Source organism: Hetaerina americana, unplaced genomic scaffold (assembly GCF_022747635.1).
Source record: "Hetaerina americana unplaced genomic scaffold, ioHetAmer1.1.p SCAF_39, whole genome shotgun sequence".
In the NCBI taxonomy this organism is placed as follows: Eukaryota; Metazoa; Arthropoda; class Insecta; order Odonata; family Calopterygidae; genus Hetaerina; species Hetaerina americana.
Window position 1 is genome coordinate 4,717,599 of NW_027286974.1, and position 13,275 is coordinate 4,730,873.

The window sequence follows — 13,275 nt, forward strand, 5'->3', positions numbered from 1 at the left end:
TACAAACAGATATAAGGAAAAGGGATAGGAACACACATAAAGGACGAACACAATAGAGGTGGGGAAGGCGGAAAGAGCATCCGCCCGGCAAGTGGAAAGATCCGGTGTTCGAATCCCCGTCAAGGAAATATTTTTACTCTTGTGATCCGTTCGATTCCGCCTTCCCCACCTCTATTGTGTTCGTCCTTTATACGTGTTCCTATCCCTTTTCCTTATATCTGTTTCTGTATATATGAGTATTTATTCGCCGTTTGGTGGGATTTCGTGTTTGAATGTGTGTGCGTGTACATATATATATATATATATATATATATATATCTTCTAAGCTTCCAGGATTTATCCAGTAATAATTCTTTTAAATCAGAGTTAGGTTCTATTTGGGAAAAGGGGGTGATGTCTGGTTAATAAAGACTGCAGAGAATGGGGAAGGATTAAAAGAGTGTGTTGTGAAGAAATAAGCCTGAAAAGTGAATCCTGGAAAGTTGGCAGGGTTTCAGAGTGATTTGTGTAAGAAATGGATTTGAAAAAGCTTCAGGTAATATTTCAATGCCATTGCTAGAATATGAGGAAGAGTTAACTTCGGAGAGGGAACTCGGTGATCTGACTTAAGAGATAATAAATATATTCTTGTATTCATTCAATTTTGATACTGGTGACGAATTTCCTGGATTTGAGTGGTCCATCCTATTATATATTTAAACGTCCTCGTATATAATGCGATGTACACTGCGTAAACATGAAGTACTATGCATTAGAATAAAGAATTATTACGTATTAGATTCAATGAAGTGTAGAAATATTATGTTTCTTCTTTTTGCTATAGATTAATGAGATGAATGAAGTTGAACAGTAGCAGTTTTGTATGAAATAGATTGCAATTAGAAAGGGATGCTTCCACTCTAATTTTTAATTTTGCGAGACTCTTCTTTAAATTAGTGTGTACATAGGTATGTTAATGTTTGGATTTTTTCAATTTTCACTTTAAATAACCCGCTTCGTCATTTATTTCTATCATCTGAACATTTTTGTGTTGGGTAACACTAGAGTTATCGATGGGAAATTACGGTAATATCTTTTTAAATGTTTATTCTAAAATTTATAGAAGAAATTACCGTATTCTAAAACTGTTTATTCTATTTAGTCAAAATTTTTAATTGAGTTACATTTCATATTTTCACTTTTTTAATTTGTCTTTTAAGTTTCAAATCTCCATTCTAAAAGTTTAGTTTTGTTTGCTATAATTTGGAACGTTCCTAATCTAAACATAGGCCTGAATTGCAGTCCGGGCAACAGTACACTGTGTATCCCTCCTTTTACCTCCTGTGGAGCACACCTGACATCTTATTTGAGGCCTGGACTTCTTCCTGGTCGGCTTTATCTTTTAATTGAATTGCCTCTCGACCAAAACTCTCTCACTTGAACTATCACATCCAATCCTCACTTCTCTATCTCCGCCCAGGTGATCTACTTAATTCTCTATGTTATCTTAACTCAGAAAAAGCGTCTTACCCCTCCTGGTATCCATGACGGGGGTTATATACAAGGCTCTTTTACTTCTCTCTCTCAAGAAAGAAATCTAACAACTGAGACTATAGACGGTGGCGAGGCCTTTTTGCCTTTGCAACTGTTTTATTTATTTATTTATCGACTTAATTGGGGGAGGTTGAGACTTATAGTCCCTTCTTCCACCTAACCACACATTACAGACATTATATTGAAGACAATCACATACAACCAAGCCCTAGATGGAGGGAAATCCACCTAGGTGGGAATCGAACCCACGACCTCTGGGTTGGTAGGCGAGGACCTTACCCCGCCACAACCAATGACAGAACAAAAGGAAAGAATGATGCATGAACTGTTCCAGAGAAATAAGATAGGGAGATCATACGAAGGAATAAGGACGAACGGAACCTGAGGACAAGGCATTAATGCAAAGAACTCACTTATCTCATAAGGACGGACTTAATATCTTCCTCAAAGAGTAGCCCATTCTAGCCCATACTTCAACCTTATTCTTTAACCCTCTTAGTGGGGTGGGGATTCCAGGGGTACTTATTGAGAAGTGCGAAGGGTAATTTAAGAAAATGTATCGCCTTAGGAAAAAAAACATTATGAAGTTATTTGTTTAGATATCCATATGCAGTTTTTTTTATTTTAAAATAAAATATTGTAATTAATAATGATGTAATACATTTACATCATCTGAGAAACAAATGTAATTATTACACTATTTTGAATTTGAAGAATATTTTTTTAGCAATAATATTTCGACTTTAATACACAATACTTTCTTTTTTAAACATTTTTCAATAAAACTACCATGTTTAAATATAAGAAAGAATCAAAAAGACATGTAGAAAAAATTATAAATAAATAAAGAAAAACCATTGAATTGCAAATTTTTTTGTCAGCCTCTGCATAGTTTGATTTTGTTGAAAAGGCTGATCTCACTGAGTCAAATCGGGACTTTTCCCCTTTCCTTGAGACTGCGGCAATGTGCTTACAATCTAAAGGCAGAAAAAAACCAAGTTCCAACTCACAGAGAACTGCTGACAATGTAATCCATTACACAGGGCGCAATTGATTAGATAGGATGGATGGCAAGAGAAACCAAAATGATTAGAAAGCAGTGCTCTCATTTCCATCGTATCAACAAAGTCTGAATAAGCAGTTATATATCAACACCACCACACCATAACACATTCAAGAGATTACAGATGATCACAGATTAGTAGCCTTTCAGTGGCTTTTCATAGTGGAAAGACCACTCAGAAAATAAAACGAGCAAACAATTAGGCTTAGCTTCTCGACATGTACAAAACTGAACGAAAAATTATAGTAAGAATTATACTTTTTGAAAAGCATTTAAAATTACTAATAAAACGTTAAAATATCAGTTACGTAATTCTATGGAATTCACCCTATCGATAGCACAAAAACCATAAATTATTAAAGAAAAAACCATAAGTTACAGCGATTTAAACAATAGCCTACGCAAGAGCCGATATATCGGCCCGCCGCACTTTTCGCCAGGGATACGAAAGCCGATATATCAGCCCACCGCACCAAGAGGGTTAATGAAATTGATACTAGACCTAGTGGGATACAAGCAGTCTTGCCTTCATATACATGACTTCAGTAAAGTTTTACATAATATGCGCTTAATATTTTCGATACGGGTAATTAAAAATGGCCCCAGCGCCCTAAGCAATGAAGCATTGACAAACCTTTGAGGCCTCACTTTGAATCTTTTAAGCACGTGTTTCGTCATCAGCTAATCCATAAAATAGAATCCTAACCGTGGGAGTGTGGGGCGTACGGCATACATTGATCCGCTGATAGGGCCTACCAACTGAGACTTATCACGTAGTGAGAACTGTGCCGAAGGTTTAAAATTTCCATTTTGCAAAAAGACTGTGGAGGGCATTTAATAACTGCAGATTTTGGAAATTTGCAATTCAAAGAACTTGCTTATGTCATAAAGATGGATTTGATAGATTTAATTTCCTTGTAGAGTGCCTTTTTATGCCAAAAGACAATTGTTAGGAAGAATCATTTTATCTAAGAGGCCAACGTCAAGCTTATACATATTGAAAAAATTCTATGGTGCCGCAGAATAAAATTGAAAACCAAGTGAGCAATCCACGGATTAGGACTGCCAACTGCGATGTCTCACATACTGAGAACCGCACTGAGGGGTTAAATATTGACACAGAGTTCGCATGTCTCAGAGAGAGAGAGGGAGTGAAGAGTTTTTGAATGTGGAAGTCCGCAAAAGATGGCTCCCAAGTCCAGAAAGACTATAGTTTTCAAAAACTGAAATACACTGGCAGTTCAACAGAGCATTGCGTGTTTTACAGTTTGGACTTGTTGTTGTTTTGCGTGTGCGTGGCAAACAGTACTAACTTGGCGTGCAGCGTCGTTGCCCAGTCGACCACTCCTCCCCCGACCTCCTCTTCGTCTCCCCCCGCTGTCGTGTTGGTAGCATTGGCTTCCTCCTGTGCGCAATCCGCTGCTGCGTCCCTCAAGGCCTCGTCTATCGTGCGCATAGCCTCCAGCGCCATCGTCTTTGCCCTCCGACCTCTCCCCCTCCTCCCAGCGCCATCCCTAGCACCACCACCGACAACTCCGGCCCCAAGCGCCTGCTGAGAGCGAACGTGGGTGAGGAGGTGAGCCTTGCGGTGTCCCGAGGTGCGGAAACGCTGCTCACACTGCGGACACTTGAACGGCCTTGCGCCTGGAAGGACAAAGACAACACATTGTAGGGATCAACGACCAAGAAACAAGACGAGACGAGACGTACGAAATGATGATCGGACGAATTGCTCATGCTTGCAATTACTCGTACGATATTTAATTCCACCACAATTGGATATTGCGCAGAGAGACATGTACCAGAGGGTGGTCCCAGAAGTAACCGACCCAACAGAGAAAACACAAAAATTTTGGGAAAAAAATGTATGTATTTATATTTCAAAATAATCTCCCTTCAGCTTTATACACACTTTTCCCAGCCATGTTCAATAAGTTCGATACCCCCAAAGGCCTAAATTCATATCAGGTCCATTTCACCTTCTCCATTCTTCTCCACACCCACATATCTACAATAGCCTCCAGTCTATGTCTATCCTCCTGCTTCAATGACCACGTTTCCATAGCCGTACATAACTACGCTCCTTATCAAACTATTTACCAGTCTTTTCTTAATATCCCTACTCAAAGTCCCTGTCATTCAACTCCTTCCTCCTTGTGAAAGCCTCTTTGCCTAATTGCGCAATTCTTCTCCTTACGTCCCTACTACTTTGATACCGTGTTGGTCCAAAACACTTCCAGAGATACGTAAACTGTTCTACCTGCTCTAGTTTTTGCCCTCCTATTTTAATATTACTCACACGATATTTAATTTCACCACACTGGAGATTACATGGAGAGTAATATAATAGAAATAAATATTTTATTACTCCTAACAAAACATAAACTTCAGTATCCTACTCTACATCAGGTCCCTCTTCATCTCTGAGTACTTTCTTCCTCCCTTAATCCCCTATCCAAGACTTCCCTATCCTGTTCCTTCCCTTTCCTCTTTTGCCCAACATTCTCCCCTCAATCAGTCTTCAACATCCCACCATTGCCAATCAATAACCCCTTCATCCATTTTTCATCTGCCTCCATAGGATTGCTCCCAACAAACCCCTATCTTCGCCCACCATACCAAGTACTTCCTCATTTGCTTTTTTCTCTGTCCATTTCACCTTCTCCATCCTTCATCCCACACACCCACATTTCAAAAGCCTCCAATCTACGTCTATCCTCCTGCTTCAATGACCACGTTTCTGCACCGTACATAGCTACCCTCCATATCAAAGCTTTTACGAGTCATTTCTTAACATCCTTACTCAACGTCCCTCTCATCTTAACTCCCTCCTCCTTGTGTGAAAGCCTCTTTGCTTAGCGCAATTCTTCTCCTTACGTCCCTACTACTTTGATACCTTGTTGGTCCAAAACACTACCGAGATACGTAAACTGTTCTACCTGCTCTAATAGTTTTTGCCCTACTATTTTAATGTTTAGCTTGGCCTTTTTCTTTCTAGAAAATCGCATAACCTTTGTTTTATTAATATTGATTCTCATTCCATAACTGTCGCACTGAATTTCCAATTCACTCAGCAATGCTTGCAGCCCCTTGGCTGACTGACGAACTAAAGCTTGGTCATCAGAAACCTAACTGATTTTATGAATTCCCCGCCCACTTTCATTCCTACCTCCACTTCTTCCCATAATGCCTCTTTGATCATTTCCTCTGCATACAGGTTGAACAGCAACGGTGATAATGGACACCCCATGCCTTACTCCTATTCCTAAAGCACTCCCTATCCTCCCTCCCCGTTCCCCACCCGCACCTGAGCAGTCTGAGACATGTACAGGTTGCGAAGATTAGCCTCCTTTCCCTATTCCAATCTATTCCTATTTTCTGCAATATACTCATTAGTTTTTCCCAATTCACTCTATCAAACACCTTTTCTATAATTATACGAAACAGGCAAATACCTCCTGGTTGTGTTCTATTCCTCTCTCGATAGAGAGAGGAATAAAACAATACACATGGGTTAAACAATAGAAATGATGCATAGAAATACGAGATATGTCCTATAAAACCGCGAACTAAGCCTATAAAAACTTGAAAACTTGGTAACGTCCTCGTCTGCCAATCCATGGGTCGTGGGTTCGATTCCCGCCTGGGTGGGTTTCTTCCACCTAGGGCTTGGGTGTTTGTAATCGTCTCCATTGTTATTCTTTCTTAATAGTCCGATGTAAAGGCCGGAGTGCTGTTTTCAGACTAATGGCTAAATAAATAAATAATTTTGCAAAATTTAGTCTCCTCCAACAAAGATTTTGTGTTCCAATTCTTCGAAGTACGCTCTACGTTCGTAGTAGGCTATGCATTTTGATATTCTATCTTATTCTATTCCAATATTCTTTAGTAAAGTACCCTTTGGGAGTCCTTTTGGGCAGTTTTAGGCGTTTTAGTTTGCTCGTATCGTTTCTTCTTTGCTCTATTACTGTGTATTCTCTACATAATCTTGTGCCCAAGTGATACATACAATGTCACCAATTATCACATTTCATTGCATTTCTTGATTTCATTGTTCCTTCTTTGCTTTATTATTATTATTATTTTACAATTACGTTGCAAATAGGCGATTGTCCCGGTGGCAACGGTCAAGTTAGGTCAAAGATAACTCTTACAACGAAAATAACATACGTACACATATAAAAACAGATTAGAGACAAAATATTTTTAAATACAATGACACTTCCACATCACATACTAACAAACTTCGAAACATCACATACAAAATGCCGTCCACATCACATACAAACGATATTTTTAAAACTACAATGAATGCCACAATTTCAGAGTGTAAAAATCATTCGCCTTGACTGGGATTCGAACCCAGATCCCTCTCAATATCCGGTCGAGTGCTTTAGCCACTTAAGCTACCGAGGCGTCCTCTTAAACTCTGAAATTTTGGGGCTTTTTTAAAGGAACTAGATGTTGTGACGAAATACCGTACATACAATGTCACAGGCATTCGTAGTCATGCGCAAGGTGCCACAGTCCACACGCAAACGCCACATTTCGTCACAACATCTTTATATGTTCCTTTAAAAAGCCCCAAAATTTCAGAGTTTAAGAGGACGCCTCGGTAGCTTAAGTGGCTAAAGCACTCGACCGGATATTGAGGGATCTGGGTTCGAATCCCAGTCAAGGCGAATGATTTTTACACTCTGAAATTGTTGCATTGAAATGCACATTAGCGGATGACTCCGTTAAAAGTTACTTTTGCGGCATCTCCAATGCAGTTTCTTTGGAACTACTATGAAGTTTATCACCCACAGTGGCTGCTTTATATTTAAAACTTCTGAAATTGGAATGGGAAAGAGCTCAAACAAACCTCCAGAGGCAGCTGGTTCCAATCAAACAATAGTTCTATTTAGAAAAGGAGTATTTTTTCTTATTTGTTTTAATGCGATCTTATTTTTATTTTGAAACTATGGTCGTCTTTTCCCCATTTTAAAGTTAGGATTTTCAATCTCTTTCCCCATAAATCTTCCCACGCTTCGTCCTTTTTTAACAATTCTATGCATCATTCTATTACTGTGTATTCTCCACACATCATCTTGTGCCCAAGTGATACATACAATCTCCCCAAATATCACATTCCATTGTATTTTATATTGGGAATATAGGAAAAATTCACCAAGGGGCGGAGTTCTATCAGGAGGATGATCAAAGGATCAATGGTGATTGAATTAATGGCCAGAAACAACGGTGAACAATGATGTTTGGTATTAAAATAGTAGTCTGTGTGTGGGTGCTGTTGATGTTGCGTTTGATATGCTACAGTCAAGTTCATTTCTGTTATCCTAGTTCGAACTATTTGTCGCAAATGGAAATTTATGAAATCACGGAGAGTAACGAATGAAAATATTGATTTTTTTTTGAAGTTTGATAATAAAAGTTATCATAAGAAATTACTCAAATGTTCACAGCTGTTTATCGTGACAAAAGCTCTGAAAAAAAAACCTCCGCTTTCAAGTGGATTAAGCGTTTTAAAAAGAAGTACGAGACAAGATGCCATTAAGTTGATGCAAGGCCAGGACGATATTCAAAAACCACCTTTTGTTGACATTAAGAACAACATTGATCGTGTGTGCAATGGTCCCTTCTCATTTGTTGACATTGACAACATTGATCGTGTGTGCAATGGTCCCTTCTCCTTTGTTGACATTGACAACAACATTGATCGTGTGTGCAATGGTCCCTTCTCCTTTATTGACATTGACAACAACATTGATCGTGTGTGCAATGGTCCCTTCTCCTTTGTTGACATTGACAACAACATTGATCGTGTGTGCAATGGTCCCTTCTCCTTTGTTGACATTGACAACAACATTGATCGTGTGTGCAATGGTCCCTTCTCCTTTGTTGACATTCGGAAAAGAAAGAAATACTTAGTTGTTCCACATATATTTTATTTTAAAAAAAAAAAAAAAATATATATATGTGGAACAAAAAAAAAAAAAAAAAATATATGTGGAACAACTAAGTATTTCTTTCTTTTCCGATATGAATCGCTTCCACAAAGTGACGCCTCAGACAATTTTATTTGTTGACATTGACAACAACATTGATCGTGTGTGCAATGGTCCCCTTGTCCTTTGTTGACATTCATAACATTGATCGTGTGTGTGTGTGTATGCACTGATCGTCATAATAAACTGTAATCCGAATGATGTCAGCTGAATAGTGGACTGAATACAGGGAAATCAACAGTGCACACACAGACACTAATACCATTTTAAAACCGAATGACACGATAAATGGATGGCATCTTGGACACAATGCACCTGCAGAACATGCAGATAATTTAATGTCTGCTAGTTTCTGGCAAATAATTCAATCTCCTCGTTCTTTTGATCTTTGACCCTTTTGTGACTTTTTTCTATTCCCATAAAATACAATAGAATGTGATAATTGTGAACATTGTATATCACTTAAGCACAAGATGATGTGGAAGACACACTATATATAATAAAGACAACATGAGAGAACTAAAAAGCATTAAAACTGCCGCCTTCGGAAGGAGGACTTCCAATGAGGGTCCTCCATATTAAACAGCGAAATGAAAAAGAAGAAGAACATGGAATATAAGAAGAAGTCATAGAGCCAAACTAAAAAAGCCAAACTGCTGCTTTTTTAAGGAGAACTTCCACGATGGTTGCTTAATTAAACCGTGGTATGGACAAGAAGAAGATGGAATATATAAGAAGGGGATAGCCCACTACGAATGAAGGAGGGAGTACTTTCAAGAAGGGGACCGCAATATCATTGATTTAGACCCTAAATTTTGTAAAATACACTTTTCCAAGGCCTCAATTCACGTATTTTTTGGACAGAGTAGTATGCATTGGTGGCAAAAGATTATTCCACATAATTTTGGGATAGAACCCTTCCTATAAACAACAAATGATGCAAAATGGAGACTCAAAACTGACTTTCCTAAGTCTCCAAAGGTGAATGATGAGTAAACTACCCTCTTAATGATAAATGCTGTCTTAAACAGTGCCTCATCAGTAATTACACATTGACGATTGACGTCGGGACAAGTGTACACCCGTACTCACCAGTGTGGAGTCTCATATGGACCTTCAGGCTTCCCTTGGTGGCAAACAGACAACCGCAAACGTGGCATGGGTACTTGGGGTGGCATAACAAGCTTCCGTCCCCATCCTCCAGGGGGTGGGTCATTCGGTGCGAGTCCAAGGTCGACTTGACGGTGAACCGACGGCCGCACTTGTCACACGCAAAGGGTCGTTCGCCCGTGTGCGTCCTCACATGACGCGCAAGGTCTGATGGCTTGCGGAAACTCTTGGGACAGTGAGGGCATACGTGCGGGAGCTTGGGTGCAAGCTGGAGTTGTCTCTGCTTGTCCTGCGCGCAAAGGAAACGTACAAAGATGAAACATTAGCACAAAACGAGAGATTAGGACGGCAATCTAAATATTTCTGATTGTTTGACATTTGCAAAGGTTACAAAAAGATCCTTCTAGGTGCCACGGTTCGTACCGCAGAATCTGATTCATGCAATGCTATCACACTCAAAGACTCAATGTTAATAACTTCAAAAAAAAACCCCTCACCAAAGGAAAACATTACAATCAATGAGCCATTCATCATAAAACAGCTCACAAAAACCAAAAATACGCATTTTCCCATTCTATACTCTCCCTTTTCTTCCAAGAACCATCAAATATGAATAAAAATACAACTGTTCTGATGACTAAATTCTATTTGAAATCTTGCGATGTACATTTTAACGAAAAAGAAACACAAATTTCAAATACTAAGCACTAATTGTTAGTTTTTCAGTTTTCATAAAAAATTAATTTATTGGGATTTCAATATTAACACTGAAAATTCCATATCCTCCTTTGATTTCCAGAGCAAAAATAAATACATAGACACACATACATACATATATATATATATATATATATATATATATATATATATATATATATATATATATATATATTATTATTATTATTATTAGGTAAGCTACCTAGGTTTTTGGATGGACGTAATTACTAATTAAATAATTTGTGGCCCCTAGCAAAACACAACATCCTACTTTGCATCAGGTCCCTCTTCAGCTCTGAGTACTTTCTTCCTCCCTTCATCACCTATCCAAGACATCCCTATCCTGTTCTTTCCCTTTCCTCGTTTGCCTAACATTCTACCCTCTATCACAGTCTTTAACATCCCACTGCCGGTCAATACCCCCTTCATCCATTCTTCATCTGCCTCCATATGATTTCTCCCAACAAACCCCTCTCTTCGTCCACCATACCAAGTACTTCCTCATTTGCTTTTTTCTCTGTCCATTTCACCTTCTCCATTCTTCTCCCCACACACCCATATATCTACAATAGCCTCCAGTCTACGTCTATCCTCCTGCTTCAATGACCACGTTTCCATAGCCGTACATAACTACGCTCCTTATCAAAGTTTTCTAACGAGTCTTTTCTTAATATCCTTACAATCAACGTCCCTCTCATCTTAACTCCCTCCTCCTTGTGTGAAAGCCTCTTTGCCTAGCGCAATTCTTCTCCTTATGTCCTTACTACCTTGACCGTGTTGGTCCAAAACGCTACCGAGATACGTAAACTGTTCTACCTGGTCTAGTTTTTGCCCACCTATTTTAATGTTTAGCTTAGCCTTTTGATGTATGTATTTATATATGTATGTATATGTATGTATATAAACACACATATATATAGTTATGTACGATGTTTATGAATTAGAGTTAAACTTCAAACGGCAGAGACTAACTACGCTTCAAGAGCAATCCACTGATGTGTGTGTACGTACATTGATCTCGCTGATCCTTTCCCTCTCGGCGGCCGACGCAATGAGCACCCGCTCCGAGAGCGTCAAGTGTGGCTGCGATGGACTCTGCATCGCCAATCGGGTCGTCTCCTCCTCGCTAAGCCGAATCACACCTCCGCTGATGCCAGCCGCGGCACCAGCCCCGCTGCTTGTGCCACTCCTCCTCTTCAATCCTATCCTCTTGAAATTGACCGGTGCCGGGTTCGGCATCGATGCCACCTCCTGGAACGAACGAAAGCACAGGCGGAAAGATTCATCAAAAGAACTTAGCTGGGGAATTAATTAAATTAAGGATTTCAAATGCATTTTTCCACTGTTCTTTACTTTCGTACGACTGAATTAATGAAAACACATGCTTGTAAAGACCACAAACACAATGACCTTCAGAAGCACTCCTGGTCTCTGGCATGTGGAAGCAACATTCCCCCTCTAAACCCACATTCGCAGGTTTGAGATCATTACATTCATCCAGTGTATTTTGAAAACTTAATGCGCACATGCTTGTAGACCACAACAACACAATGACCTTCAGAAGCACTCCTGGTCTCTGGCATGTGGAAGCAACATTCCCCCTCTAAACCCACATTCGCAGGTTTGAGATCATTACATTCATCCAGGGTATTTTGAAAACTTAATGTGCACATGCTTGTAGACCACAACAACACAATGACCTTCAGAAGCACTCCTCGTCTCTGGCATGTGGAAGTTACATTCCCACTTAACACTCATGTGAGTGTTTCAGGCCATTACATTCACCTAGGATATTTGGAAAACTAATGCGCACATGCTTGTATAGACCACAAGCAAAATGACCTACAGAATCCCTACTGGTCTGGTGGCATGTGGAAGTAACATTCCCCCTCTTAACACGAATGAGAGTGTTTAAGGCCATTACATTCATCAAGGGTATTTGAAAGACTAATACACACACATGCTTGTATATATCACAAACAAGATGACCTACAGAAGCCCTACTGGTCTGGTGGCATGTGGAAGTAACATTCCCCGTCAACACGGATGTGCAGGCTCGAGGTCGTTAGGTTATTCATCCAGTGTAGTATTTTGAGAAGCAAATGAAATATTTGAGACATGTTCTAGTGTGTGCTATATATATGTCAACAATTGCGAGTTTAAACAGCGTAACTATTAAAAAGTGACTCCTACCGAGTCCGTTTCCCAACAACTCACCTCTTGCGTGGGAGCCTCGACCACCTCCTGCCCTTCCTTCATCCCCTCTTCCACCACTCCAGCCACTCCAGTTCCAGCCTCCTCGGCTACAGACTCCAGTTCGGCCACTACTCCCTCCGCTGGCCTGACCTCCCCTTCCTCCGACCTCTCCGTCGTCCCAGGGCCCCTGGAACCAATCAACTCCTTCTCGTGGGAGCGCCAATGTCGGCGCCAGTTTCCCACCGTCCGGAAACCCTGCTGGCACCGCTCACATTGGAAGATTCGACTGCAAAACAGTCATTCATTCATTCATTTACATTGTCACGTTGATCATACTACGAAGAATGGGCCGAGTACATTGCTATCCACTCTTTTAGAAATAACATTTATTAGGAGAAAATATTCTATTGATAAATATGCTACAGGGGGCATTCCAAATTATTTCTTTTGGGCCATTCATTGAACAGATTTGCACAAACTCTTAAAATTCTTCAAAGCACTGTCCACAGATTCGCACAAACTCTTAAAATTCTTCAAAGTACTGTCCACAGAGTCGCACAAACTCTTAAAATTCTTCAAAGTACTGTCCACAGAGTCGCACAAACTCTTAAAATTCTTCAAAGTACTGTCCACAGAGTCGCACAAACTCTT

General features: G+C 39.8%; 1 protein-coding gene across 1 annotated transcript in view; it reads right to left on the reverse strand.

The window, feature by feature from the left end:
* The window catches only part of LOC139691698 (uncharacterized), a gene marked incomplete at its 5' end in the record, with an annotated part of 18,390 nt that extends 5,480 nt beyond the window's left edge, over positions 1-12,910 (reverse strand). Inside the window, 4 exons of the mRNA XM_071589542.1 lie at positions 3,910-4,240; positions 9,694-10,000; positions 11,440-11,679; positions 12,646-12,910. Of these exons, the coding sequence (XP_071445643.1) occupies positions 3,910-4,240; positions 9,694-10,000; positions 11,440-11,679; positions 12,646-12,910 (1,143 nt within the window). The remainder of the gene's footprint in view (positions 1-3,909; positions 4,241-9,693; positions 10,001-11,439; positions 11,680-12,645) is intronic.
* Positions 12,911-13,275: the final 365 nt, after the last annotated feature.